The sequence below is a fragment of the Hylobates moloch genome, unplaced genomic scaffold, assembly GCF_009828535.3.
Source record: "Hylobates moloch isolate HMO894 unplaced genomic scaffold, HMol_V3 SCAFFOLD_23, whole genome shotgun sequence".
NCBI classification, from domain to species: Eukaryota; Metazoa; Chordata; class Mammalia; order Primates; family Hylobatidae; genus Hylobates; species Hylobates moloch.
In genome coordinates this window covers 23,514,822-23,540,053 of record NW_026652298.1, presented here as the reverse complement: position 1 = coordinate 23,540,053, position 25,232 = coordinate 23,514,822, and the positions used below count along the sequence as shown (strand labels likewise).

At 35.1% G+C, this 25,232-nt stretch overlaps 2 protein-coding genes across 4 annotated transcripts in view; one reads left to right on the top strand and one right to left on the bottom strand.

Annotated features, from left to right (window-relative positions):
- POC5 (POC5 centriolar protein) overlaps nt 1-25,232 on the top strand; it is a 45,412-nt gene that overhangs the window by 16,429 nt on the left and 3,751 nt on the right. Inside the window, exons 6-13 of one of the 3 annotated variants that reach the window (XR_009211812.1) lie at nt 448-624; nt 2,845-2,949; nt 4,787-4,966; nt 6,175-6,328; nt 9,862-10,139; nt 17,041-17,217; nt 20,348-20,541; nt 24,940-25,034. Coding sequence is in view for 2 of the 3 variants with exons in the window: in XM_032144995.2 (XP_032000886.1) it covers nt 448-624; nt 2,845-2,949; nt 4,787-4,966; nt 6,175-6,328; nt 9,862-10,139; nt 17,041-17,217; nt 20,348-20,491 (1,215 nt within the window). In the remaining variant the exon portion in view is untranslated. Of the gene's footprint in view, nt 1-447; nt 625-2,844; nt 2,950-4,786; nt 4,967-6,174; nt 6,329-9,861; nt 10,140-17,040; nt 17,218-18,684; nt 18,730-20,347; nt 20,803-24,939; nt 25,035-25,232 lie in introns of those variants that run through there. The other 2 variants (XM_058434088.1, XM_032144995.2) reach the window with 2 other exon arrangements.
- The window catches only part of ANKDD1B (ankyrin repeat and death domain containing 1B), a 57,413-nt gene continuing 55,294 nt past the window's right edge, over nt 23,114-25,232 (bottom strand). Inside the window, exon 14 of the mRNA XM_032144996.2 lies at nt 23,114-23,975. Coding sequence (XP_032000887.1) covers nt 23,914-23,975 — 62 coding nt within the window. The 3' untranslated portion in view covers nt 23,114-23,913. The remainder of the gene's footprint in view (nt 23,976-25,232) is intronic.

The window sequence follows — 25,232 nt, the reverse complement described above, 5'->3', positions numbered from 1 at the left end:
AATGGCTTGGGAAAAAAAAGTATCAATTCTCATGGTTTCTTTCCACTATCACTCGTTTCTAAATAACTTCCCGGTCAGTATGGCTTAGCCTATGCCATAGTTCTGTGTTTCCCTTTATTCCTGATCCATCTTCATATGGACATTTAATCCTTGAATAAACAAAGGAACATAGTGAATGAGGCCTGAAATTTTTTTTAAATGACAACAAGATTTCATACAAAATTAGTTAAAATAGGAAAAAATTAGCTTCCCTAGTATGATGAATGTGAACTGCACAGACCTGTGACTGTTGAACTTACATATGTTTTTCATTAATGTGTTCCAATTGTTTTAATGATTTTTGTGTTGATTGCTTCTTCTGATTTTTTTGTTTCTTAATTTCAGTGTAGTTTTAAGAAGTGATATTAACGAACAAACTACTTAATTGTCACTATATTAATTTTTCAGACAAACATCATATCTGAACTAAGTAAATGGAGACTTAATTTTATTGACTGGCACCGAATGGAAATGAGAAAAGAGAAAGAAAAACATGCAGCACATTTGAAACAACTGTGTAATCAGATCAATGACTTGAAGGAGCTGCAAAGAACCTTTGAAATCTCCATTGGGAGAAAAGATGAGGTCTTCTTTTTATATTTCTTTTTAACTGAGATTCAGTAAATGTCTTGATAAATAATAAATTCTAAGAAATGAGTATTTACCTCATACAAGATACAGGTTCTATCAGAAACTGACAGAAAAATTCATAGCCATTGGATTTATTCTTCCTATTAAACATACCAGCATAATGTCATTTTACCTTCACCATTGACTTCCGTGTTCTTGATGTTTTAAGAGTGTTTGCTTTGTAAACTATATTAAAACATCACCTTGTAACCCATAAATGTATAAAACTATTATGATTTGTCAATTTAAAAAAATTTTTTTTTTAAAAAGAATATGTGCTAAATGTAAGTACACTAGTTTTTTTCTTTCTAATCCTTTCTTCCTAACCTTAAGAGAACATGAAGGAACCAGCATTATCTACATTTTAAACCATCCTTTTAGGGGTCATTTTAAGCATCTCAAATTCTTTTTTTCTCTCTCTCTTTTTGAAACGGGGTCTTGCTATGTTGCCCAGACTGGAGAGCAGTGGCTATTCATAGGCATAATCATAGCTCACTGCAACCTCAAACTCCTGGGCTCAAGCGATCCTCCTGCCTCAGCCCCTGCCAGGGACTGCAAGTACATACCACCATGCCTGGGTTTAAGCATCTCAAATTCTATCTGTGATGGGTGTGTTTTCATTAATGAAGTCTTTCTTCGTTTTATTGATAAACATAGAAAACATCTTTTATTTCACTTTCCTTTAGCTTCTTAAGAATTTGAGGGTAAGATTCAAGTCTGTGCTAATTTTTTGCCTCCTGACACAGTACCTGGAACAAAGCAGATGGGCAACAAATCTGTGCCCTGCTATAAATGGATGTCCGGATGGGCATCCACTTATGGATAGGAGAGTGGTGGTGTTCAGAAGAGGAGGACTTGGGCAGACACCTCAGCTGCTTGTCTGCAGAAGTAGCACTTAAGTGTTTTCATAAATTAAAGATTATAATTTTTTTAAACATATCTTGATTTCGTATAAAATTGAACATTTTATAGAATTTGTTTTTTTTTTGAAACAATGGATTTTAATGTCAGTCATTTTCTCTGTTATACTCAAAATTCTGTTCTATGGTTTTTAATTATTTTAAGTTTAATTTTTTTATTTTGAAGTATCACAAAGAATATAGATATATGTTCAGTTTATGAGAATGTGTAAAGTGGATAAACAGGTACTACCATTCAGCTTAACACATAGAATATTTCCAGTAGCTTAGAATGTATGCCCTTTTCCTCTCTGGAAATTCTTTAAAGAGCAGGTATAAATATCTCTTGGTAAATGTGCCCAGTTTACAAAATCTCTTTCTAATGTGACTATTTTTAGAAATTTATTTCAGTTATTCAGTTCTTTTATAAGAGAGAATATTATCTTAGGATTTTAAAGCCTTCTGAATTTTTTTTTTTAAGAACAAGAGTAATAATATCACTGAAGAAGTGCATCAACATATAACATTAATAACTATATATAACGTTATATATAATGTTGTTATATGTATAACATTAATTATATATATTTAATTAATTATATATAACATATATAACATGTTATATATAATGTTATTAATAGTTATATGTATAACATGTTATTAATAGTTATATATAACATATATAGTATATAGTTATATATAACTATAACATATTAATAGTTATATATATATAACATATGACTAATAAGCAAATAATAGAACTATTATTTGCTTTTATAGGTTTGTTTAATCCAGAAAATCATTGGACAGTTTTTGAGGAACTTCTATATCCAGGGTAGTAGTAGGGACCAGAAAAATACTTAAATATCTAAATATTCTGGCCCCTGCCCTCAAATCTAGTGAATAAAGACATGATGTATATAGAACTTTCAAATGTATAATTGTTTTACCTGAATTGAATGTCAGTAGCTAATTTGCATATACATAAACTTTTTATTGGTGATTACCATATACACATAATGAAGACTTCTTTCTTCTTTTGTTCCCTTTCATTAGTTGATATCTAGTATATTCATGTGAGAAAGTTTTATCATCTTTTTAAAGATAATAATGAGGTTAACTGAATGAATATAGTAGTGATCCATACCTATCCTCTCTAGCATTTTTTGATATATGAGAAAATCACTTTTCTCACCAATTGCTGTTATTGTAATATCACAAACACCAATTGCTGTTATTGTAATATCACAATAATTGGGTTAATTGCTGTTTACAGGTGATTTCTAGCTTGTCTCATGCCATAGGCAAGCAAAAGGAAAAGATAGAGTTGATGAGAACATTCTTCCACTGGCGAATCGGCCATGTCAGAGCCAGACAGGACGTAAGTGTCAAAGCAGAAGACAGCTGATGGATGTTAGACTTCTGAATTCAGAAGCGCTCAGGATCATTTATTATAGTTGTTTTCTAATAAGTCAAAATGAATTTGTGATTTAATATTCCTCTTATTTCAAAGGAATTTGATTTTGATGTAGTTTGGAAAAAATACAGTTTAGATCTTATAGACATATAATATATATTACAATAGATACATCATTTCCTGCTTCATACATCAAGTAATCAAGCAGGTTAATAAGGATTGTTCCTAAATTGTAAATGCCCTGGTAATAGAACCCCCTCAGATGTGGTTATTGGAGAAAGAAGTTATCTTTAACATACCAAATGCTTCCTATATTGTTTCTACTTTTAAAATGCCTGAATACAACTTATTCATAAAGAGGCTTTACTATATTTATACATTAAATCACAGTATAAATGTTTGTTATATAGACTCGCCTTAGAGTGAGAGTCAGAGAAAGCCATACCTGTACAGCTTTTTAAAAGTTATCCTTAGCTTATAGTATATCATTTAAACTTGAACATCTTTTAAGTAAGAGCTGAGTTGGTATATCAGTAAATAGTGAACTGAAAGAGAATACAAAATTGTTGCATCAAAAGTGGAAAAGTATGAGAGTATATCCCACAACAAGACATAGTTTGGAGACACATGAATATAGGAGATGAATATATATATATATATATGCTTTCCATGTATATTCATGTGAGCTGTGGAATAATCTCTGTGTATTTAGTTTCCGAGAGATTAGTATTTAAGGAAAAAGCTAGTACAGGTTGAGTATCCCTTATCCAAAATGTTTGGCACCAGGAGAATTTTGGATTTTAGATTATGTTTCATATCACAGCTTATACACAAAATTCATTTATGTTTCATATTTCACCTTATACATATAACCCAAGGTAATTGTATGTAATATTTTTAATAATTTTATGCATTAAACAAAGTTTGTGTTAAGTACTTCTGTGTGGAATTTTTCACTTGTGGTGTCATGCTGGCACTCAACAAGTTTCAGATTTTTGGATTATGGATGCTCAACCTACTTTATCCTGGAATAAGATTTCTCCTTTAAGAATACTTTCTGGTTTTTTCATTTTTTTAATTAATCCCAATAGATTAAATCCACATTAAGTAAGCTTGTTAAAATGAATATTTATACTCTATTTTGAAACTTGTCAAGTAAAATAATGAGAATACGTATTTATTTTTAAATGTTAGCCAGAACAGTTGAGGCTACTGTCACTTTTGGATAGTTTTTCAAACTTAAGAAATTGAGAATTGAACTACTTCTTCAAAAGAATTTAAATTCGTTGATAAAAATAGCATAAGTTTTTATTTGGATTGGCACCATATATGATGGCAAGGTTTATAAATTAATCTTGCTTTTGGTGGCCATCAAACTGAAGAGAAAGCAGTGTCATCTGAAGCCACAGCCACCACCTTTTCCTGCCTTCTAGCCACTCTGTTATTCTCCTGGTCCTGCTAAATTCATAACTAAGATGGCAAGTGGTGATTTGCTCATTTTCTTTCATGTGGTTGTATTCTTTTTCTGTAACTTGTTTAGTTGTGTAAAGCAATGATGTAATGGATAAGAGCTCAGTCTCCGGAGTCAGGCAAGTCTGGCTTTACTCATCCATTTATGTGAACTATGTAGGTTACTTAACCTCTTTAAGCCTGTTCTCCTATATGCAAGATGAGAATAATATGGTTACATAGAATTAAATAATGTGTGTATGTACACTTACCACCGTGTTATGTTTATTATTACTACCAATATATTTATCAGTCCACTGTGTTTTTGAAGTTATATTTTACTTTTATTTAGGTTTATGAAGGTAAACTAGCTGACCAGTACTACCAGAGAACTTTACTGAAGAAAGTGTGGAAAGGCTGGCGTTCCATAGTCCAAAAGCAGTGGAAAGATGTGGTAGAAAGAGCTTGTCAAGCAAGAGCTGAAGAAGTTTGTATCCAGATTTCCAATGATTATGAAGCCAAAGTTGCTATGGTAAGCATCTTTTTCTGGTTTTCACTTTCTTCTAATACAGTAAAAAGATGGATAGACTCACTATTAATTAATAGACTTCTTCTTTTGGTCTTTAATCAAGAATGAAGACAAAAAAATCAAAACGTTTATTGTGTTAATTTAATGTTTACTGTATATTCTTACATGGTTGATATAAGGAGCTGTATAGAAATTGAAATTATTAATTGGGCGCGGTGGCTCACGCCTGTAGCCCCAACACTTTGGGAGACCGAGGCGGGCAGATCACCTGAGTCAGGAGTTTGAGACCAGCCTGGTCAACATGGTGAAACCCCGTCTCTACTAAAAAAATTAGCTGAGTGTGGTGGCGCATGCCTATAATACCAGCTACTCGGGAGGCTGAGGCAGGAGAATCTTTTGAACCTGGGAGGCAGAAGTTGCAGTGAGCCGAGATCACACCGTTGCACTCCAACCTAGGCAACGAGAGTGGAAATCCGTCTCAAAAAAGAAAAAAACGAAATTGAAATTATTTTTTCCCATTGACTTTTAATAATAAAATTAACATTGTTTTCATGGGAAAACGTTTGGAATTGAAATGAAATAAAATCCATTCTAAAAAATGTAATAGGCCTTTTGAAGCTAAATATTAAAATGAAAAAAAAACTCATTACAGCATTAAATTCTTAAGATTAAAAATAAATCCATAATAAAAATAATTTTCTGCAGTTCACTACGACATGCAAAAAATGCTGTCCCCTGAGGTTTGGCCTGTGGGAAAGTGTGTTTTACCTAGGGTCACTCTCCACTTCAAATACTGAAGGTAACATTTACTTTACAAAAATTCTGTTAATATTACAGGCATGTAGTTTGTTTTTTTTTTTCTGAAAGGGCTCTCTGTGGCTCTTAATGTATTTTGTTTAACATCCTACATAAAAGTTTTACAGTAAAAAGTGGCATATCTTTTTGTGAAATGAAAATACATCAGCAATCTTCAATGGGACTGGATAAAATTCCCCTTGTTTGAGCCTTGATTTTAAGGTTAGGAATGAAAGCAGTTTGTTGATGGAGATAATAGAGGTAAGAGGTACCTTTTAAAATAAATTGCACATAGCAGAAGAGGTAAGTGACAAACTTTTTAATATTTCACGTGAGAATAATCTCAAAGTATATATCTATTTTTTTTGACAGTATTCTTTGTATCTCAAATTGTTTTGCTTTTTAAACACTCTTAGTTATCTGGAGCTTTGGAAAATGCAAAAGCTGAGATTCAAAGAATGCAACATGAAAAAGAGCACTTTGAAGATTCCATGAAAAAAGCTTTCATGAGGGGTGTATGTGCATTAAATCTCGAAGCCATGACTATATTTCAAAACAGAAATGATACAGGTTAGTATTTCATTAAAGATTCTCTGCCTACTTTCAAAAAAGGATTTGAGGAGATTTTGATGATTGGTATGGGCTACAGTACAAATAATCTGCAGTAGGTATGTTTCATCCAGGTGTGCTCTTCTTAATTCCAAGGTGTCATATCCAGACTTAAATCTGCCATGAAAATGAGCTCAGTCATGGTTACTTATGGTATCTTAAATCTGATCAAGTAAACTGTCACTTCTAAATATTTAAGCTAAATGTTAAAAATAATATTTTAATGTATAACATTATTTTAAATCTCTTTTAACTAAGAATTTTAATGCCTTTTTAAGTACGAAACTTCTAATTTTGTCTTTTCTAAAGTAGCCAAATATCTTGGACTATTTTGGTAAGTATTTGTTATCTAGTCATGGTTTCTCATTTTAGAAATTCCTAATCTTCCAGTTTATGAAAGGCCTCAACTAAGCTCATTGCAGCAAACATAAATATAGACCTATCTATAGAAGTAATTTTACTTTTTTAAAAAATCCACATATTGTCTGACATGAGTGGTTTGTGTAGTAGTTTTGTCATCTTGGTGTAGAAAAGCCCATAACTAGAATCCTTTGCCACCAATTTACCCAGGGGCCTGTTTTCCTCATTGGGTCTTAGATTTCTTCTCTGAGCAAAGGAGATAATATAAACCTTCCTTACCTGCTTCCTAGGGGCTTCTTATGGGATGCAGTAAAACATAGCTCAACGCACTTTAAAAGACAAAATGCACTTAACATGTAAGATGATAATCATGATGTAATTATTAATAGTTTTAATTTAAGTCAACCTCTCAAGATTTTGTAAATCATTAACATGATTTCAATCCAATGAATAACTTCTCTGTGCTTGTGATGCCCTTATTTTAAAACATCAACAAACATTTATTATTTAAAGCATGCATATTGTGGGTAGGAGTAAGTTTAGGCAAACTGCTTTCTATCTGAAGTGGTTGTGGTTTGTGGTCCATATTTAATTTAGAAACTGAGAATCATGGAATCTCAAGGCTGAATAGTTGATTTTGGTAATACCTAGGGGAGTACTTGATTTTTCCAATAAATGGTCTTTTAAATATCAGGGTTGGAAACAAACTCACCACCTTCAGTGATAGAATAGTCTGTTTCAGTTCTAAGTATTAGCAAGTTGTATGTCGGAAATTAAGAAATTTAATTGTTTACTTGGGAGAAATATGAGTTTCACAAGTAAAGTGACAAATTCCTATTAGAACTTCTTACATTAAATTACAAGAAACCTGTTTCCTATAACCTACTTAAAAAGATTTTGAATTGACTTAGGAGTGTTTCCCACCTTAATATATTTACTATCTTAAAATGTAAATTGAAATGCAACTGTTTCTCCTAAAGGCCAATATCCTTAAGAGGATTTGAAGAAAATGTCTTCTGCTAATTACACAACCTGATTTCTTTTGCACCTGTTACTTTTAAAACAATGGATGAGAAAGATGACAAGAATGATAAAGCATGCATTAGCAATAATGTTGGTAGAACTACCAAAGGCAAAAAAGTTCAGTATAATTCAGTGGATCTGCTTTGTGCTATTTAGGTTGTATGACATTTTAATGACACCTATTTTTTTTTTTAATTCTCATAAGAAAAAAATTACTTCTGGCCCCCTTCTATTAAAACAACTGTTTTTTATAGGCCAGGCACGGTGGCTCACGCCTGTAATCCCAGCACTTTGGGAGGCCGAGGTGGGTGGATCACAAGGTCAGGAGATCAAGACCATCCTGGCTAACATAGTGAAATCCCGTCTCTACTAAAAATACAAAAAATTAGCTGGGCGTGGTGGCAGGCGCCTGTAGTCCCAGCCTCTCGGGAGGCTGAGGCAGAAGAATGGTGTGAACCCAGGAGGCGGAGGTTGCAGTGAGCTGAGATCACGCCACTGCACTCCAGCCTGGGAGACAGAGCGAGACTCTGTCTCACAAAAAAAAAAAAAAAAAATTGTTTTTATAATGCAGTTTTTAATCATGTAAAGTTCCTAATGCACCTGTCTTGTTAGAGCAAAATAAATATTTGGTTTTTTATTTGTACCGATTCTTTGCTGTCTGTAATTTTCAGTGTCTCTCATATTGTGCAATATCTTAAATCTTAGAAATTAGAGGTTTTTATGAAGAAGGTAGAACATGACAAAAAGTCCTTAAAATCATATCTGCCAATTTTACTGTGCCAGTTAGGCACAGTAAGAAAAAATACTTGACAAGTGAAAAATGTATTCCAGCTGAAATGAGATTAATTATTAAACTTAAGAGTTACCTGATATCAGCCTATATTAGCAAGAGTTGGTCACCTGCCTCTCTTCCCTGACCTTCATACTGTTTCTGCATCTCCTAATGTCTGCCACCATTTAAAGATAGACACTCAGAATCTCTACCAAAACATGTTAAAACTCAGTGTGTGTTTTGTTTTCAAATTAAAAGTATTTTATATTGAATTAGTACCTTTCATCAGAGGAGTTCAAAGGATCTAGGTAGGCACTGTAATCATTGTTAAACTTCTTAAATAAGGTAACTAACTAATACTCTACGAATTTTCTATACAGATAGTCTAAGGAAAGGACTTATGCAGCGGCCCAAATTTCTGGAGGGAAAGAGAACTGCATAGAAAATCATTTAAACATATGACTTCCATAATGCCCTCTGTTCAGATGTTCTGAAACAGCTCATTGACTGAATTTCTAAAGCCTCAACACACTGTTTGGTACCACACAGATACAGTCTTAAGCAGAAACTAACCAAATTATAATACTGGGGCGAAAACATCTAAAATTGGAAGAAACCCTTTGTACTAGCCCTGGAATTTGACATTATTGGCTCCTTAGATCAAGATGAAGTTTCAGTTTTGAGGGAAGGTTACTGATTGGGGTGTCACTGCAAATCAGTTAGGTGCACAAATATGCTCTTGACTTACAATTTATATAATTTATCTGCGAGAACCCATTTCTTTTACAATGTAAAAAGTGAAGATTTTAGTTTTATTGATGTATTTTTGTTTTCTGATGACTCAAGAAGAAAAATAAATTGTTAGGATAGGCGCAGTACATGAAAATGAGGGAGTATAGTGATATCAGAAAGTGGTTCTAAAGATCGATTGCAGGTCATTTTGGCCATTTATCAGGATATTTGTATGAACTAATACAAAGGAACCTAGATCTCTAGGCTCACTGTGATCATATTTTTTGTGACAGTTGTGATGGCAATATACCCTACTTAGCTAAGGTCCCAGCTGAGTACATAAGTTATTTTCATCTTTTATTTAAGAGCAAATGATCCATTAGCTTTCGCATGTGGAAGGAAGTAGTCTGAAGTTTTTAGTGGTTAATGCTGACATTAACCAGTTAATACTGACAAACTGTATTAACTGAACATTGTATCTAATATACTGTAAACATCTAAATTTTTGTTAGGACCAAACTTTAGCCAGTATGTGTTTTCATTGTTTGGAAGATAATAGTAGTCCTAACCTGGAAGAATTTGAATGGAATTAATTTGTGATTTATAGGGATAGACTCCACAAATAATAAAAAGGAAGAGCATGGTCCTGGTGTTCAAGGAAAAGAACATTCTGCTCATTTGGATCCTTCAGCTCCTCCGATGCCCTTACCGGTTACATCACCACTGCTGCCATCCCCACCAGCCGCCGTCGGAGGAGCCAGTGCAACTGCTGTTCCCTCAGCTGCTTCAATGACTTCTACCAGGGCTGCTTCCGCATCTTCTGTTCACGTTCCTGTTTCTGTTCTTGGTGCAGGATCTGCAGCTACTGCTGCATCAGAAGAAATGGTTAGTACAGTTTATACAGGTCCCACCTTATGAAAAGGGCGGCCAGGCGCAGTGGCTCACACCTATAATCCCAGCACTTTGGGAGGCCGAGGCGGGTGGATCACGAGGTCAGGAGATTGAGACCATCCTGGCTAACACAGTGAAACCCCGTCTCTACTAAAAATACAAAAAAATTGGCTGGGTGTGGTGGCAGCCGCCTGTAGTCCCAGCTACTCGGGGGGCCAAGGCAGGAGAATGGCGTGAACCCTGTAGGTCGAGCTTGCAGTGAGCCGAGATCGCGCCACTGCACTCCAGCCTGGGCAACAGAGCGAGACTCCATCTCAAAAAAAAAAAAAAAAAAGCTTGTTTGTAAATTTAGTATTTTGAACTCATAAAATATTTTCCTATGGAGAAAAAAAAATCTGTGGTATTTAGGCAAAGTCACTGAAAATATTTAATACACAAAGTGACTAGAGCATTAAATTGTAATGAAACTACCTGAAAGTGCTATCATAGTAGTGATAATTAAGACAAAGAACTTTTTTATATTTTTCAAAAATTATGTAGGAAAAGTAGATTTAATTTGAGAAAGAGTTAAGGACAGACTTTACATTTGAAGAACACTGTTGGGTGTTTTCAAAGGTGTCGGAGGTTAATGTATATTTAATGTTATATTTTCTATTCAGCTAACAGCTTTCCTTTTTCCTAAATGCAGATATATCACTAACACTGTTCTGTAGTAACTCCATCTTGATCGAGTTTTAATTTGTAATTTGTAATTGGAATGGAGATAGGAATAGTTTTTCCTGGAATCAGTGAGCTACTATTAGAGAAGTGCCAAGAGGATAGTGTTAAATGGGGATGGAAGGTTTGTGTGCGAACTTGCCTGAAGTGAAATTGATCAAGCTGTTAATGTGGTAGGAGGCTGGGCATGTTGGCTCACGCCTGTAATCCCAGTACTTTGAGAGGCTGAGGTGAAAGATTTGCTTGAGGCCAGAAGTTTGAGACCAGGCTGGGCAATATAGCGAGACCTTATCTTTACAAAAAAGTAGAAAATTAGTCAGGCATGGTACTGTGCACTTGTACTCCCAGCTACTCAGGAGGCTGAGGCAGGAGGATCGCTTGAGCCCAAGAGTTCAAGGTTACTATGAGTTATGACTGCACCACTGCACTCCAGCCTGGGCAACGAGCGAGACCCTGTCTCTAAATTTTTTTTTTTTTTTTTTTTTTAACTAGAGTTTCAGATGAAGCACATCGTGGCTCTAACTCCTTAGCCTCCTGTTGTTAAACTTGTATTCTACAAACCATGTTCCTCAAGTAAGGGTGGAGTACAGATGCAAGCCAAGCTTATCAGACTCACCTGTGCAGAGCTAGCAGTGATTAGTTAGTTAGTTAGTGAGTTTAGTTCATTAGTTTAAAAAAAGCCAGGCGCGGTGGCTCATGCCTGTAATCCCAACACTTTGGGAGGCCGAGGAGGGTGGATCACGAGGTCAGGAGTTCAAGACCAGCCTGGCCAAGATGGTGAAATCCTGTCTCTACTAAAAATATAAAAAATTAGCCAGGCATGGTGGTGGGCACCTGTAATCCCAGCTACTTGGGAGGCTGAGGCATAGAATTGCTTGAACCGGGGAGGCAGAGGTTGCGGTGAGCTGAGATCATGCCACTGCACTTCAGCCTGGGCAACAGAGCGAGACTGTCTCAAAAAAAAAAAAAAAAAAAAAAAACATAAAACACTCTTAACTTCTTTCCTGCTGTGGTGTGGATCTGGTATAAAGGCCTGTATAGTCTTATAAAGCTCCTGAGATGATTCTGATTTGCTTGTCTTCCTCTTCTTCCCAACTCCTAACTACTTACAAGAGGAAAGAAGAGACAGAATAAGTTTTAGGTCTTAAAGTTCCCTTGGCAGGCCATCAGAAGGTGCCATTGCTCTGGACAGCTGTCTGCAGCTAAAGGGAGTATTGAGGCAGACAAGTGGTCACCTTTAGTATTCTAACAGATTTGAATTTTTACCTTTCGAGAGCTACTAACTTTGGGAGAAAATACATTGAGATCAGTTATTTACCAATTATTGACACAAAGAGGTTGAAAAATATCTAGCACATGGCTAAGAGAAATTTATGTGGGGGAGCTTTGACTTAGAAATGAGACACTGGCCGAGCACAGTGGCTCACGCCTGTAATCCCAGCACTTCGGGAGGCCAAGGCGAGCAGATCACGAGGTCAGGAGATCGAGACCATGCTGGCCAACATGGTGAAACCCCGTCTCTACAAAAATACAAAAAAATTAGCCGGGCGTGGTGGCATGCGCCTGTAATCCCAGCTACTCGGGAGGCTGAGGTGGAAGAATCACTTGAACCCGGGAGGCAGAGTTTGCAGTGAGCCAAGATCATGCCATTGCACTCTAGCCTAGGTGACAGAGTGAGACTCTGTCTCAAAAAAAAAAAAAAAAGGAATAAAACACTAAAATTCAACTCGACATATTTTCAGCTGTGTTTGTTTTCCATGATTACACATTTTGAAGTGTGATCCTGCACAGATGACCTCATTTAAACACTCACTCACTGTGTTTATGTTCTGGTTTCTCATTCATCTTGCATATGCAGTTAACACATGCGGAGCTAGATTTTTCAAAATTCTCTTCCTAAAATGTGACTTCATGGGTACATCTGCATTTATATATAAACCTGAATATGTATGGGAAGAACTGAATGAATGAGTTTGCTTAGCACCCTTTTTATTGCTAACTTTTTGAATAATCTGGTCATCGGAGATAGTGTTGAAGTCTTTGAAACCTGAAAACCATAATATTCTGTAGACAGCCCTTCCCCATCTGCCCCATCCCACTACATCCACTTCTTCAAAAACAGATGCACACTCCGTTTCAGTCACATAAGTAAGTGACCTTTAGGGCCAGGGAGAAAAGAGAATCACAATTAAATCTATCTCTAAGTATAATCTTAGTTTTCTTTCTTCCTTATATAATTGAAATACTCAGATTTACCTCAAATATATGTTTTTGTTTTTAAAAGAAACTTGATAACAAAAGTAGGAATAAATCCAGTAGTTGGCTAACTTACCGTGAAACCGTCATTGTTGGGAATAGGAAAAGAAGAGAGAGATTTGCAGTCCTGGCTTGGTTATCTTTCTTGTCATTTTAATCACAGAGGCTTCCTATGAACATTCAAAAAATTTTTTCAGTTTTTCTTGGTATTTCCAGTAGCTAAAAGGAGATAGGTGCAGAAAGTACAGAGAATTAGCAAACAAATAACTGGAGAGTGGAAGATTACCATGCTAGTAAAATAATATCTTCATATTTAAAATGATTTTCTTTAATGCAGACATCCTCAGTATGTTAAAGACTATCAGAATTTCATGGTGGAAACCATTTTTCAACAAAGGCTAGACAGTTATACAAGCAAGCATATTGCAGTTCATAAAGTTGAACAGTAGATGGCATTTTATTCTTTTTCTAACTCCAATTGGAATAATTGAGGGGAAATATTTTTCATTGAATTTTAAAGCTATTTGGTAAAGACCTTTAGTAAAGTTTCTCTTCTAATTTTCCTCTTCATTCGAATAGAAAGTGAAAGGGTATCATTAGGGAGTTGGTACTGCATTCTCCGTTTTATAAATGAAGAAACTGAGGCTTAGAGAGTATACAACTTGCCTAAGGACACGATTAGTAACTGAGTTGGAATTCAGACTTTGACAATCTGATTTAGACCTCTTACTCTTAACCAATAATCTGTACTGTCTCTCTGTCAAATATTAAGCTATAAATACTGTTTTTAATGTCATTTCCTTTTTTTCTTACTCCTTTCAATTTTGTTGCTTACGTTGATGTGGCTTAAAATGCTAGAATTTTTATTTTTATAGCATTTTTTAAAGTCAGCTAAGCTGATAAATTTAATGAACTCCAACATGATTGGTACCAGTAAGTGGTCATTTAATTTGCAGAGAATGATACATGCCTAATACATTATTTTATCCTAAAACATAAATATATATTAATTTGCTAGTTTTAAATGTGGAGCCAAACTGAATGTGGGGTCAAAGATTGTAATTGTCATCTTTTTAATATAAACCACACCCAGTATATTTTCTATGATCTCCAGTTTCAGTTTCTGTAAAGCATGAACCTAACAAAACTAACAATCTGATTAGAGAATCCTTCTAGGTTTTTCTTTCCTGCCCCTGATTAGTAGCAACTTTTTTCTAATAATTTATCTTTATGAATTATTTCTAAATTGTCCTTATGCATTTTCAACTTTTTCATCAATTTATACAATTTTTAATACATTAAATAAACATTAACAAGTGCAAATGACAAACCATCTGAAAACAAGCAGCTGACAGTAAACATGCGAGTCATTTAAGACAACTTCTATTTAATTCAAATGAGCGTATAGAGATTTCTTTTAGAAGTCATTTTATTTACAGGAGTATATATTTTCAAATTATTGAAGGCATTCTGAAGCAATTCTGAGCTGGGTTGAATGAAACTTATCATCTATGAGCATTTTTCCTGCTACTCTAATTTTCTTCAGTCCAGACTTCTGTAGTTTTTCATTCACACCTGAAGCTCCAGGTGAGAATCATGGCTACTGAGAGGACACCCCTCAAGCGTGATTGGGCAGGAGGAAAGTTACAAACTCAATTATACTTCATTTTCCACATTTTGGCAAAGAATATTCCTGCCAGCAATTAGTTTTCTATTTTAAAATGGCATTTAATCATCTTTAGGAGTTTGTAAAATCTTTTTTGTCCCTTATTGTAATAAGTAATAGGACAAAGTTCCCCTCAGGCCAGAAGCATGAATTTAGTCCACAAAAACATATTTGTAAATATTTTTAAATCTGAGATTTAGTTTATCAATTTCATAAGATCCATAGAAGTTAATGTTAAAAAGCCAAATCATTTTTACAAGGACTACAGTGAGAAACATTCTTCTAAATCCCTCTCCCTAACTCTTAGCTGTTTCTTCTGTTTCCATTTTTTCCTAAATAATATGTTTGTATCATTATTTCTTTATTTATTAATTTCAATCATTATCTGTTAACTTATTACAGATAAAAGGACTTGGCCTCCTGATGCCACCTTATTCCTTCTCTCTCTCTTCACTTTCCTCATCCTCCCTGTATGTTATAGATATTCCCATTTCAGATTAAATCATTTATGATTTCTAATATAGCTAAGCCATGAATGTGTACTATGACTACATTTCCTTTCTGGTATAATGTTTTGTTCTTAGAATTAATTGCTTCATTTTTATCTGCGGTTTTCTATCCAACTATAGTGAATTATTTCCAAACTCTGCAAGGATTACAAAACCCCACTGAATGCTATTTTCCATAGGGTCTTTCAAAAACATCAATACTTTGTCATTTTAATTTTTCCAGAGACATTTCTCCTGAAGCCCACTCTCTTCCCACTTCAATATACAGCTGTGACTGTGTGTAGCTAGATGCAGCTATATGGAGAATCACAGATGAACTATAATAATCGGGAAAAGATTGATACTTAATACATGCCTTTGGAAAAACTGTTTAGAGAAAAAATGAATTTAGATTAATACTTCACACTGGAATTTCAAATAAGTTAAGCCAAAATAAGTAAATGTTATAAGAATATAACTACCTCAGCTGTCCAAAGCTGGTTTTGGTTTCATCATGGAAGCAAGAGGAAATTAATGACAGGATTAACCACAACTTAAAAAAATGGATGTGCATTGCAAATTAAGACAAATAAATGAAATGGGGAAATTGTTTACACTCTTAGATAAGTATCTATAATTATTAAATGAGTTTCCTACTCTTCAGGAACTATTAAATATTAATATCCTTTCAATTCTTAGCAAATAAGATGAATAGTTGACAAAATGGAATACAGATATGAAACATTAATAACCACAACTTGAATAGTAGATTTCACCTCAGACTTAAACAGGCGGCTGTGTAATTGATTGACAATGGAAAAATAGTCCACTTATGTGTTATTCCTGCTGTAAATATTTTTCTGGAGTATCATCCAGCAATAAGCAACAAAAGCTATAAAAGCTGATAATACTTTTTGATATGATCGTTCCATTGTTTGCAATATATTTTTATTATACAGAAATAACTCTCAAAAGAGGATTTTTCTTTTGCAAAATGTGCTAAATGTAATAGAAAAAGAAAGACAAAGTAGTATGTTGCTATAAAAACCATCTCATTAAGAACTATAGCAGGTCTCTGTATTACCTCATGAAAAAAAGTATATTAATAAAATGAGAAGGAAAAAAGGCAGAACACAGAAGCATATGTGTAATGATAATATTAATTATGCTTAAGGATCAAAGAGTCCATAAAACAGATTAATGGTTGCCAGGGGTTAAGGATGGTTGGGGAAGGAACAGACAGATGGATATGACTGTCAAGGGTGGCCCGAGGGAGATCTTCGTGGTGATGAGTATTCTGTATCTTGATTGAGTGATAGTTAACGGGAACTTAGGGGATAAAATGACAGAGATCTATACATAGGCATTATGTCATGGTGAGCTTCCTGGTTTTCACTTTTATATTCTAATTATGTCAGATGTAACCATGACAGGAAACTGGGTGAAGAGCACACAGTACTTTTCAATATGATCTGTGTGTCTTCCTATAAATCTATCATTTCAAAAAAAAAAAAAGTTGATTTTTTAAGTTTCTAAAATCTTATAAAATTGTTGGCATACTCAGGTTAAAGGGATATTTTGGGGTGTTCAGTTTTGTTTTGCTTTTTGTCTTGTGATTTTGTTTGTTTTTTCCATGTTAAAGTTGGTTGAACATACAATTATTTTAAGTGCCTGTGTATTCTTCATAATTTATGGAATCAAATTAATGGAAATTTTGCTGTGGATTTTCTGCCACCTTGTTACTTCTTTTATTTTTTTTTCTTCTTAGTATGTGCCAAGAGTTGTAACCTCTGCACAACAGAAAGCAGGAAGAACTATTACAGCCCGGATCACAGGAAGATGTGATTTTGCTTCAAAAAATAGAATTAGCAGCAGTTTAGCCATAATGGGAGTTTCTCCTCCCATGAGCTCAGTTGTTGTGGAAAAACATCATCCAGTCACAGTGGTGAGTCCACATTTGATGACCTTTTGTCAAAAAGTCTTTTTCCTGAGAGTTCATAGACTAGTAAACACTTACATAACATGTTGAGAAGATAAAAATTTATGATGACTGGTACTTGTTCTGCCTTTTCCTGATACAGTTTATATATATATATACTTGTTTTTCTCAAACCTGCTATAAATCTACCTTTCTGCTGTTGGGAAATTAATTTCAGAAACATCGTTTCTTCCAAACTGTAAAAATTATAAAATACTAAAAGTAATCCAGTGTGTTTGTGGTCAAAAGAGTAAAATATGTAAATGCTTTATTATCAGTTTAAAAAGAGACAAAAATTGTTCACTCACTAGCTGCTCATGTAGCAGATATTTGATTACAAGAAAACTCCACTACATTTATAGTTTTTAATTTTTGGTCCTTTTTTTAAAAAAGTCTTCCCCTTTTTTCAGTACAATTGTCAGCATGTTTTTAGTTTAACAAAATTCAACTTGCAATACATGCATGTGATATAAAGAAGGTGCATTGAATTTGAAGCAGACATTTTAAAACCCGAGTTAGTGCTTCAGCTTTGCTACTTACTGGCTTTGTGATATATACAAATCAAGTAAAATATTTGAGCCTCCACTTTCTCTTCTGTAAAATGGGGTTAATAAGAATAGTTAGCTCCTCGGGTTATTGTTAGGATTCAAGATTAAATGAGATAATGTAAAAATTAAATGAGATGTATTAAGGCATTTTATAAACTATAAAACCATAAGCAAATTTAACTTACTGAAAGTTACTAGAAAAAGATATGAGATATCTCTGAATTATTTCCTACAAATGTGTACGAATCAACAATTATCTCAAAAAGTATAATGAGTGATTAGAATATCCCTAAAGAAAAACAAAGATTTTTGTTTTTTTTTTTTTTTGAGACGGAGTTTCTCTCGTTGCCCAGGCTAGAGTGCAATGGTGCAATGTTGGCGCACTGCAATCTCCGCCCCCTGGGTTCAAACAATTCTCCTGCCTCAGCCTCCGGAGTAGCTGGGATTACAGGCACCCACCACCACACCCAGCTAATTTCAGGGATTGATTTTAAAAGAGAATGCCCTCTATAAATTCTCAGCATTGGACAACATTCCTGTGTACTTACTAAGTATTAGCAAAAAAAAAAAAAGTATGTGGAATGATTTTAAATCCTTTTTGCCTGAGTACTAGCTGGTCACTAGATGATTAAATGAAGACAGGCTGGATTGATCTGAACTGAACTTCAGGTGAAGTGGGACCTTAGCGAGGTGGAAGGCTGGAGATGGAAGCACCAAGTCCAGATAGAGACATGGAGATGACAGAGGATTTATTTTAGGATTATCTTAGGTTTCAGGTTTCATAAGTTGGACAGATTCTGAAAGTTCATAGAAGACTTTTCTATATATTGTTGAACATGGAAGTTATCAAAAATGAGAAGAAATAAACCCACTTCTGTTTTTTCAGATGTAGAAAATGTATAGAGATGGTGAGAGACTGTCCATTTGTGAGGTAAAGAAGGTGTAAAGAGAGCACATATGTGTTTATTTTTTATTAGACAACTTTTTGTTTTGTAATAATGATGGGAATTCACATTTTACAGAAGAAAAATCAAAGAACTAAACATTTAGAACCCTTGTTTCTGATACTTACCTCCCGTGCTGCCCTCCCTTTTTTCAGTATGTACATTTCTTCCCCACTAACTGCATAGGAATCAGATAGCTATCAGCCGCCTGGACTATGTGACAGACACAGTGGCAGTCATTTGTACTGTATTTCTTTTCACCCTGGGAATCAAGATCTAAATCTACCAGAAATAGTTATTACTAAAAAACCAAGGATGCGATTTGTGACACTGTAGCCTCGTCTGCTGGATAACTGCATGCTTCTAGGGCCACTTCATTCTCTGTCATATTTTGTGTATCATAATTTCAGTGGCTACTTTGTTTCTACAGTCCCTCTTGCCCATCCTCCCCAAGGAGAAAGCCTTTTTGGTAGGCTCAGATTAGGTGGCTGGCAACTAAAATTTCCTATCTGTTGCAAGAGTATCTCCTATTTATAATGGTTATCCAGTTATTTATGTACAAAGAAACATTTTTATAAGATACTTTAAGAAAAGTTATTTTTCTTTAAAAAGGAGTTCTTTTTAAAATGGAATCTGACAGGATCTTTTGTTTTTAAGAGGTTTCATTCTTTTTTTAAGCAAAAACTACAGCTTGGAGTTTTTTAAATACATAGTGAATGTTTTGACCAAATTATTACAAAGTATGTAATTGTACTTAAAGTATTTTAACAATGACTTTTCTAAGTGGAAGACCCTAATAGAAATTGACATGTCTTTGTCAGTGACATGGACTGAGAACTTACCTTGATAACAAATCCCACTGCTGGCTACTAAGAAGCTTTATTGGGTTTAATTGGAAAAAGCCTTGTACTGATACATATTTTTCATATGTTTACATGTAATGTGTACTGGTATACATAGTGTGTACTTTAACATGCATTACATGCATGTTATATGTGTAGACTGAGTCATGTGTGTCCTGACTTTAATGATTCAGTGCTTATGTCTGAGGTGTTCCTTTGAGCTCTGAGGTGATGTGCATAAAAGTTTTAGTCTGCTCCCAGGTGAACCAGGTTAAATATGAGGGCTCTGGTTTAAAGCAAGGACCAGACTGCATCCTGAGGGCTTCCCTGTGCCCCTGGGATTGGTTTCCACATACTAACAGTCAAGTAGAGAGAAGGAAGTTGGATGGAATGAGGGGAGGGCTCAGGGCTGACCCCTCTTCCAAACACTACAGAGTTTCTCTCTGTATACAAAGCCTCTGTACACATTACAAGATTCCACTTGGCCCTGTTGGAGGAATGGCTGCCATGGCTTTCTTAATGATCCTTGTGGATATAGCTCTGATATTACATTGTGAGTGTTGAACACGTCAGTCAGACTGGGTAGGGGTTCCTTACAGAGAAGGGCCTCATCTAATTAACAGCTGCTTCACTCCATTCATTGCTTCTTTCTACTGGATCTTAATAAATGTTTGTTGGGTTAAATTATAGATGATAGATGATGAAATGATACATAGTATACATAATCTTGGGATATTATTAAAGCAGATTTTTGTCTTTTCAGCAAACCATTCCTCAAGCAACTGCAGCAAAATATCCCCGGACCATTCATCCTGAAAGTGGTACCTCAGCTTCCAGATCACTTGGAACCAGATCAGCTCACACCCAGTCTCTCACAAGTGTTCATTCCATAAAAGTGGTTGACTAAAGTGAATATGTCCATAGTGGGGTCTTTTAATGCCTCTGGTCTTACCAAAGGTTAGAAGTCTTTTGTTTTTATCTTTTCCATATTGTTAGAACATCATGGATACATCATGTTCATCTGTTCAAAATTACAAGAGGCTTTTTCAGGCTCTACCATGCTTTGTAACTATATGTAGAAATTATTTTAATGTTATTTTTTATTTAAGCAATTAAGTAAAACTTTTTTAAATTAAAAAAGAAACTGGACTTTATTTCTTGAACATGTTTAGCCTGTTGCTGATTACATCATCAAAGTATATAAATTTATTTTCACTATAAAACACTAAATCATTTCCAGTATTACACAGCTGTAATTCACTCAAAGTGTTGAGAAGGAACCTTACTAAAAACAAAGTATTAGAACTAGTAGAAACTAGGATATTTTTATTTTTAATTTAAAAAAGACCAAGTGTAATAGTGATTTTTTTTTTTTTTTTTTTTTTTTTTTGAGACAGAGTCTTGCTCTGTCACCCAGGTTGGAGTGCAGTGGTGTGACCTTGGCTCACCGCCTCCTTCTTCCCTGTTCAAGCAATTCTCCTGCCCCAGCCTCCCAAGTACCTGGGATTAGAAGAAGTGCCAGCCACCACGCCTGGCTAATTTTTGTATCTTTTTTTTAGTAGAGACGAGGTTTCATCATGTTGGCCAGGCTGGTCCCGAATTCCAGACCTCAAGTGATCCGCCCGCCTGAACCTCCCAAAGTGCTGGGATTACAGGCATGAGCCACCACGCGCAGCCCCAAGTTTTTTGTGGCTTTAACGTGTTTGTTAGTCTTCATTTTTCCAGGATTCTAACAGTTGAAAATAGACGGAAATGGCAACACCTATGAATCATTTTTTAATGCCAAAAGGGAAAACATTTGTAATACTAGCACTAGAGTTACAGAAGTATCAGAAATTTCCTGTTAGAATGATCCTGTTTCTGGTGTTCTTTCTCACCTTATTTGAAACTCTGCAGCACTGAACCTACCTTGTTCTCGCCGAACATCTAAACACTGTTCTGTGGTGGTGTAGCCCTGAGCAACTCAGCAGACCTAGGCCTAGGCAGCAATTTTTCATTGGCTGGCCAATACAAAGAAACCACCTGGGCAGAACTGATTTAGGTGAACAAGACTTGGCTTCTAATGGTTTTATTGCTGACTGATTGTGTGGGCCAGACAATTAAATGAATCTCTGGATCCTCATCTGTGAAATAAGAGTAAAATCTACCTACTATTTCACAGTACTTACTTATACATAAAAATGAACAGGTTCTAAAGAGTCTGTCCAGGACCTTAATTTCCATATCGTTAACAGAGTGGATGGACTTAATCATCTGAAGCCTCTTCCAATTTGAATTTAAGTTCTCTGCACTAATTTTTATTATAGGAAATAGGTTTTCTTGCTGCCTCACATTGTTCACAGGACATCAGAGAATAAATGTGATATAGGCAAATAGAATCCCATTTTCTAATGGGGCCCACTAAGGCCTTTCTGAATTATTATCAGACTGTTTCTTAAAGGGTATTAGATATTTACACAACACTTGTTCTGGATTCTGGCCCGGCTACCATCGTGGTGAACAGCTCCACCCCTCATGGGCTTCAGCAAGCTTTTCATGAACACAAACCACCAGCACCTCATCTCGCGTCCTTTCGGTGTGCGTGCTCTTCCCAGGCTTCCCCGTTCACTCCCAGTTGAGTCAGGATAGTGCAGGCTCCAGTGGGGAGCCCACTCATGCAACCCAGCATTAATACTTGGCGTTGTGGTAAACAGACCAATTCTTCCTTCCTTCTCCCTGTATGAATTGTCCTGAGATGCATTAGTATACCGTGTGTCTCAGAATAGAGTAACCCAAGATTAAATAATCAGTTATGCTTGTACCAAGTGATGGCCACTTAGGTAATTCACTTTGTTCTCGCTCTCCCTCCTTCCCTAGGCAACTCCCCTTTCTCCTCCCCTCCTGCTTCCCCGGATGTACACTTCTGAAAAAGTTGTTGCACACAAACTTCAGTCTTAGACAAGCTCTACTTTTTGAGGAATCTAGACTACAACTAGGAATGGTTTTCAGTATCCAAGCCAAAACAATATGGACAAACTGAAGTGAATATTATGAATGTTGTGATTAAGAATATTATAAACATATTTTTAAGCTTTAAGCTCTAGAAATGTTGTCTAAAGCACCAAGCAATTAGTGTTGGCCTAAGTTAACGGAAATTCAACAGTTTAACACTTGACACAGTTATAGTATGTATTCGTGTTTGTTTATTTTTGCATAAAGAGGTTACCCCAGTCTGGTGGGGAGCAGTGATAGAGAAAGAGAGGTCAGTGGAAACTGGCCATACTGAAGAACAGATGGGACAATACCTCTCAATACGTTTTTGAAAAACATTTTGGAATCATGTGAATCTATTAGCTGTTTTAAACATTCGTAAGATTAAGTGGGCCATTTATAATCAGTATGAGACAAAGACATAAAACTATAAATTCATGATAGAATAACTGGATTAAAATTGCTTATGGTTTTATTATGTGCCTTGTAAATTTAGAGTCAGAATCTGAGAATGGAGAGTTAAATTCCAATGAATAGGTGCACATAAACTGACACAAATTGATACTCAATTTTACATTTATCTCATAACTCTTAGATTATAAAAATAATGCATGTTTATTGTGAAAAAAAGAATGGACTGTACCCAGAAGTACAAAGAAAATAATCATCTGTAATTATATCACCAAGAGATTTAAAAAAAAAAAATTGGTGTACATACTTCTGGTCTTTCCTAAGTAATATATTACACAAAATGTGTGATTTAAAGTCAACAGTGACTAAATTCCAAACCCAGTTTCTCTTACTGAAAGAGAAATAACAGTTGATTTCCGTACTATGGTCATGAGGCTAGGCATTTCACAGGCATTTTCCCTTCATCTTCATTCCAACCCTATGGATTAAATAGACATTTCTCCCAGTTTATAGAGAAGGAAACTGAAGATCTAAGAACTTAAACAACATTAACATGCCCAAAGGTTCACATCTAATAAGTGGCAAAACCAAGTTCAGAACCATATTTGTCTACTGTAAAAACTTGTTTTTTTACTGTACCGTGATGCTGCTCCCATGAGTTTTTTAAAAAAACATGACATACAAAACCCTCCTAGATCATCTTATTACATGTGTTACATCAAATGACAGAAATGGGAAAATCATATACAACTTGCCTTCAGCAGAAAAACCTATATTTGACTTTTTAGTGGTTGAAAAGTATCATGGAATTACTCTTCTTTCATCTGTTAGAATACCCTGTCACCATCATCATAGTTGAAAATCAGTGCTACTGCTAGAAGAAATTTATGGCATTAAAAGAACTAAGTGCTGAGTGGAAAATCATGTAAATACAATTTCTTTAGGCATTTATGAAACTACACATTTCTTGGAGTTTGAGTCAGTTTTGCTTTTGAAATGACGAGTCTTTTCTGGAAAAAATAAGATAACATTTATCAATACCTAACATTTTTAAAGCACTGATTGTCTACCAGGCACTATTATTCATTAAATCCCACAACAGCCCTTTGAAGTAAACATTTTTATTTTCTTTCCTAGTTAATAAATGAGAAGGTTGTCACAGGGAGGTCACAGAACTTGCTCAAGATTTACAACCAGTCAGTCAGCTTTGGAGTTCAAGAGTGAGCTCACACGGCCTTGCGTCGGAACACATACCCTTAGCCAGTTCAGTGGACTGCATCCTCGTCTTCTCTGAGAGTTCTTATGGAACCTCTTTCATAGGAAGAATACGTTTAACCCTTTTCCCATTTAGAAAAAAAAGCTCAGCCCACTGCCAGCGCTGCTTTAATTTTACATAAACACGCTCTTTGAGGATGAAGCAAATCTGATTGATTTTCATTGTGAAAAACAAATATAAAAGCTTCTTGGAGTTATTTCTAAACAGAACTAACATCAGAATAGTCTGAATCATCCGAATCGTCAATTTCTGAAAAAATGGATTCATGGAATGAATCTTTGGCCAACAATTGTTTGAGAACGATGGTAACATCACATATAGGAATGCTACATTTTCTAGGACTTGACATTTTCAATGATCAAGAATTTCCATATTTTGTAAATGGAAATACTACTAGTAAAACCAGAATGCTATAAGTAGAATGATATCTTTTGTTTCCAAAGTCAACATACTAGAGCGATCCAAAAATAATAATAAAAGCAAGATAATTCATGGCAAAGTTTTCTCAGGGTAATGCTGCAAGCACTGCTGCCGAGTATTCTCGGGGCCAATGGGAACAGGGTTAAAGTTGAGGGAAAAACTCCAATATTATGAGATCATGTGATGGAAGGTAGGTATCCACACATTGTTCCTTGTACCTACTACTGCTGGAAACTATTGGATCAGTCGGTGTTCACTCATTTATCTTCTTGCTCCAGGTAAAACTGCTTCAGTGAAAATAATGGCAGATATTCCTGTATTTTGCTTGAATGCTTGTTATTATATGAGAGCTACAAGACCTCCTAATTTATTGGTGAGTTTTTAAACGATCTTTCCTGACAATATGGTCAGTGATTTTGGCAGACTGATTTTTAGCAATAACCTCAGGTGACAAAGTAATAGCCTGTCTGCTCTTTTTGTTCTACCTAGAGATAACATTTTCAAATACACTAACCTGCAGTTTATCAACAGGGGTAAAATGGCATTTTGAGCAAGACAACTCTTAGTGGTG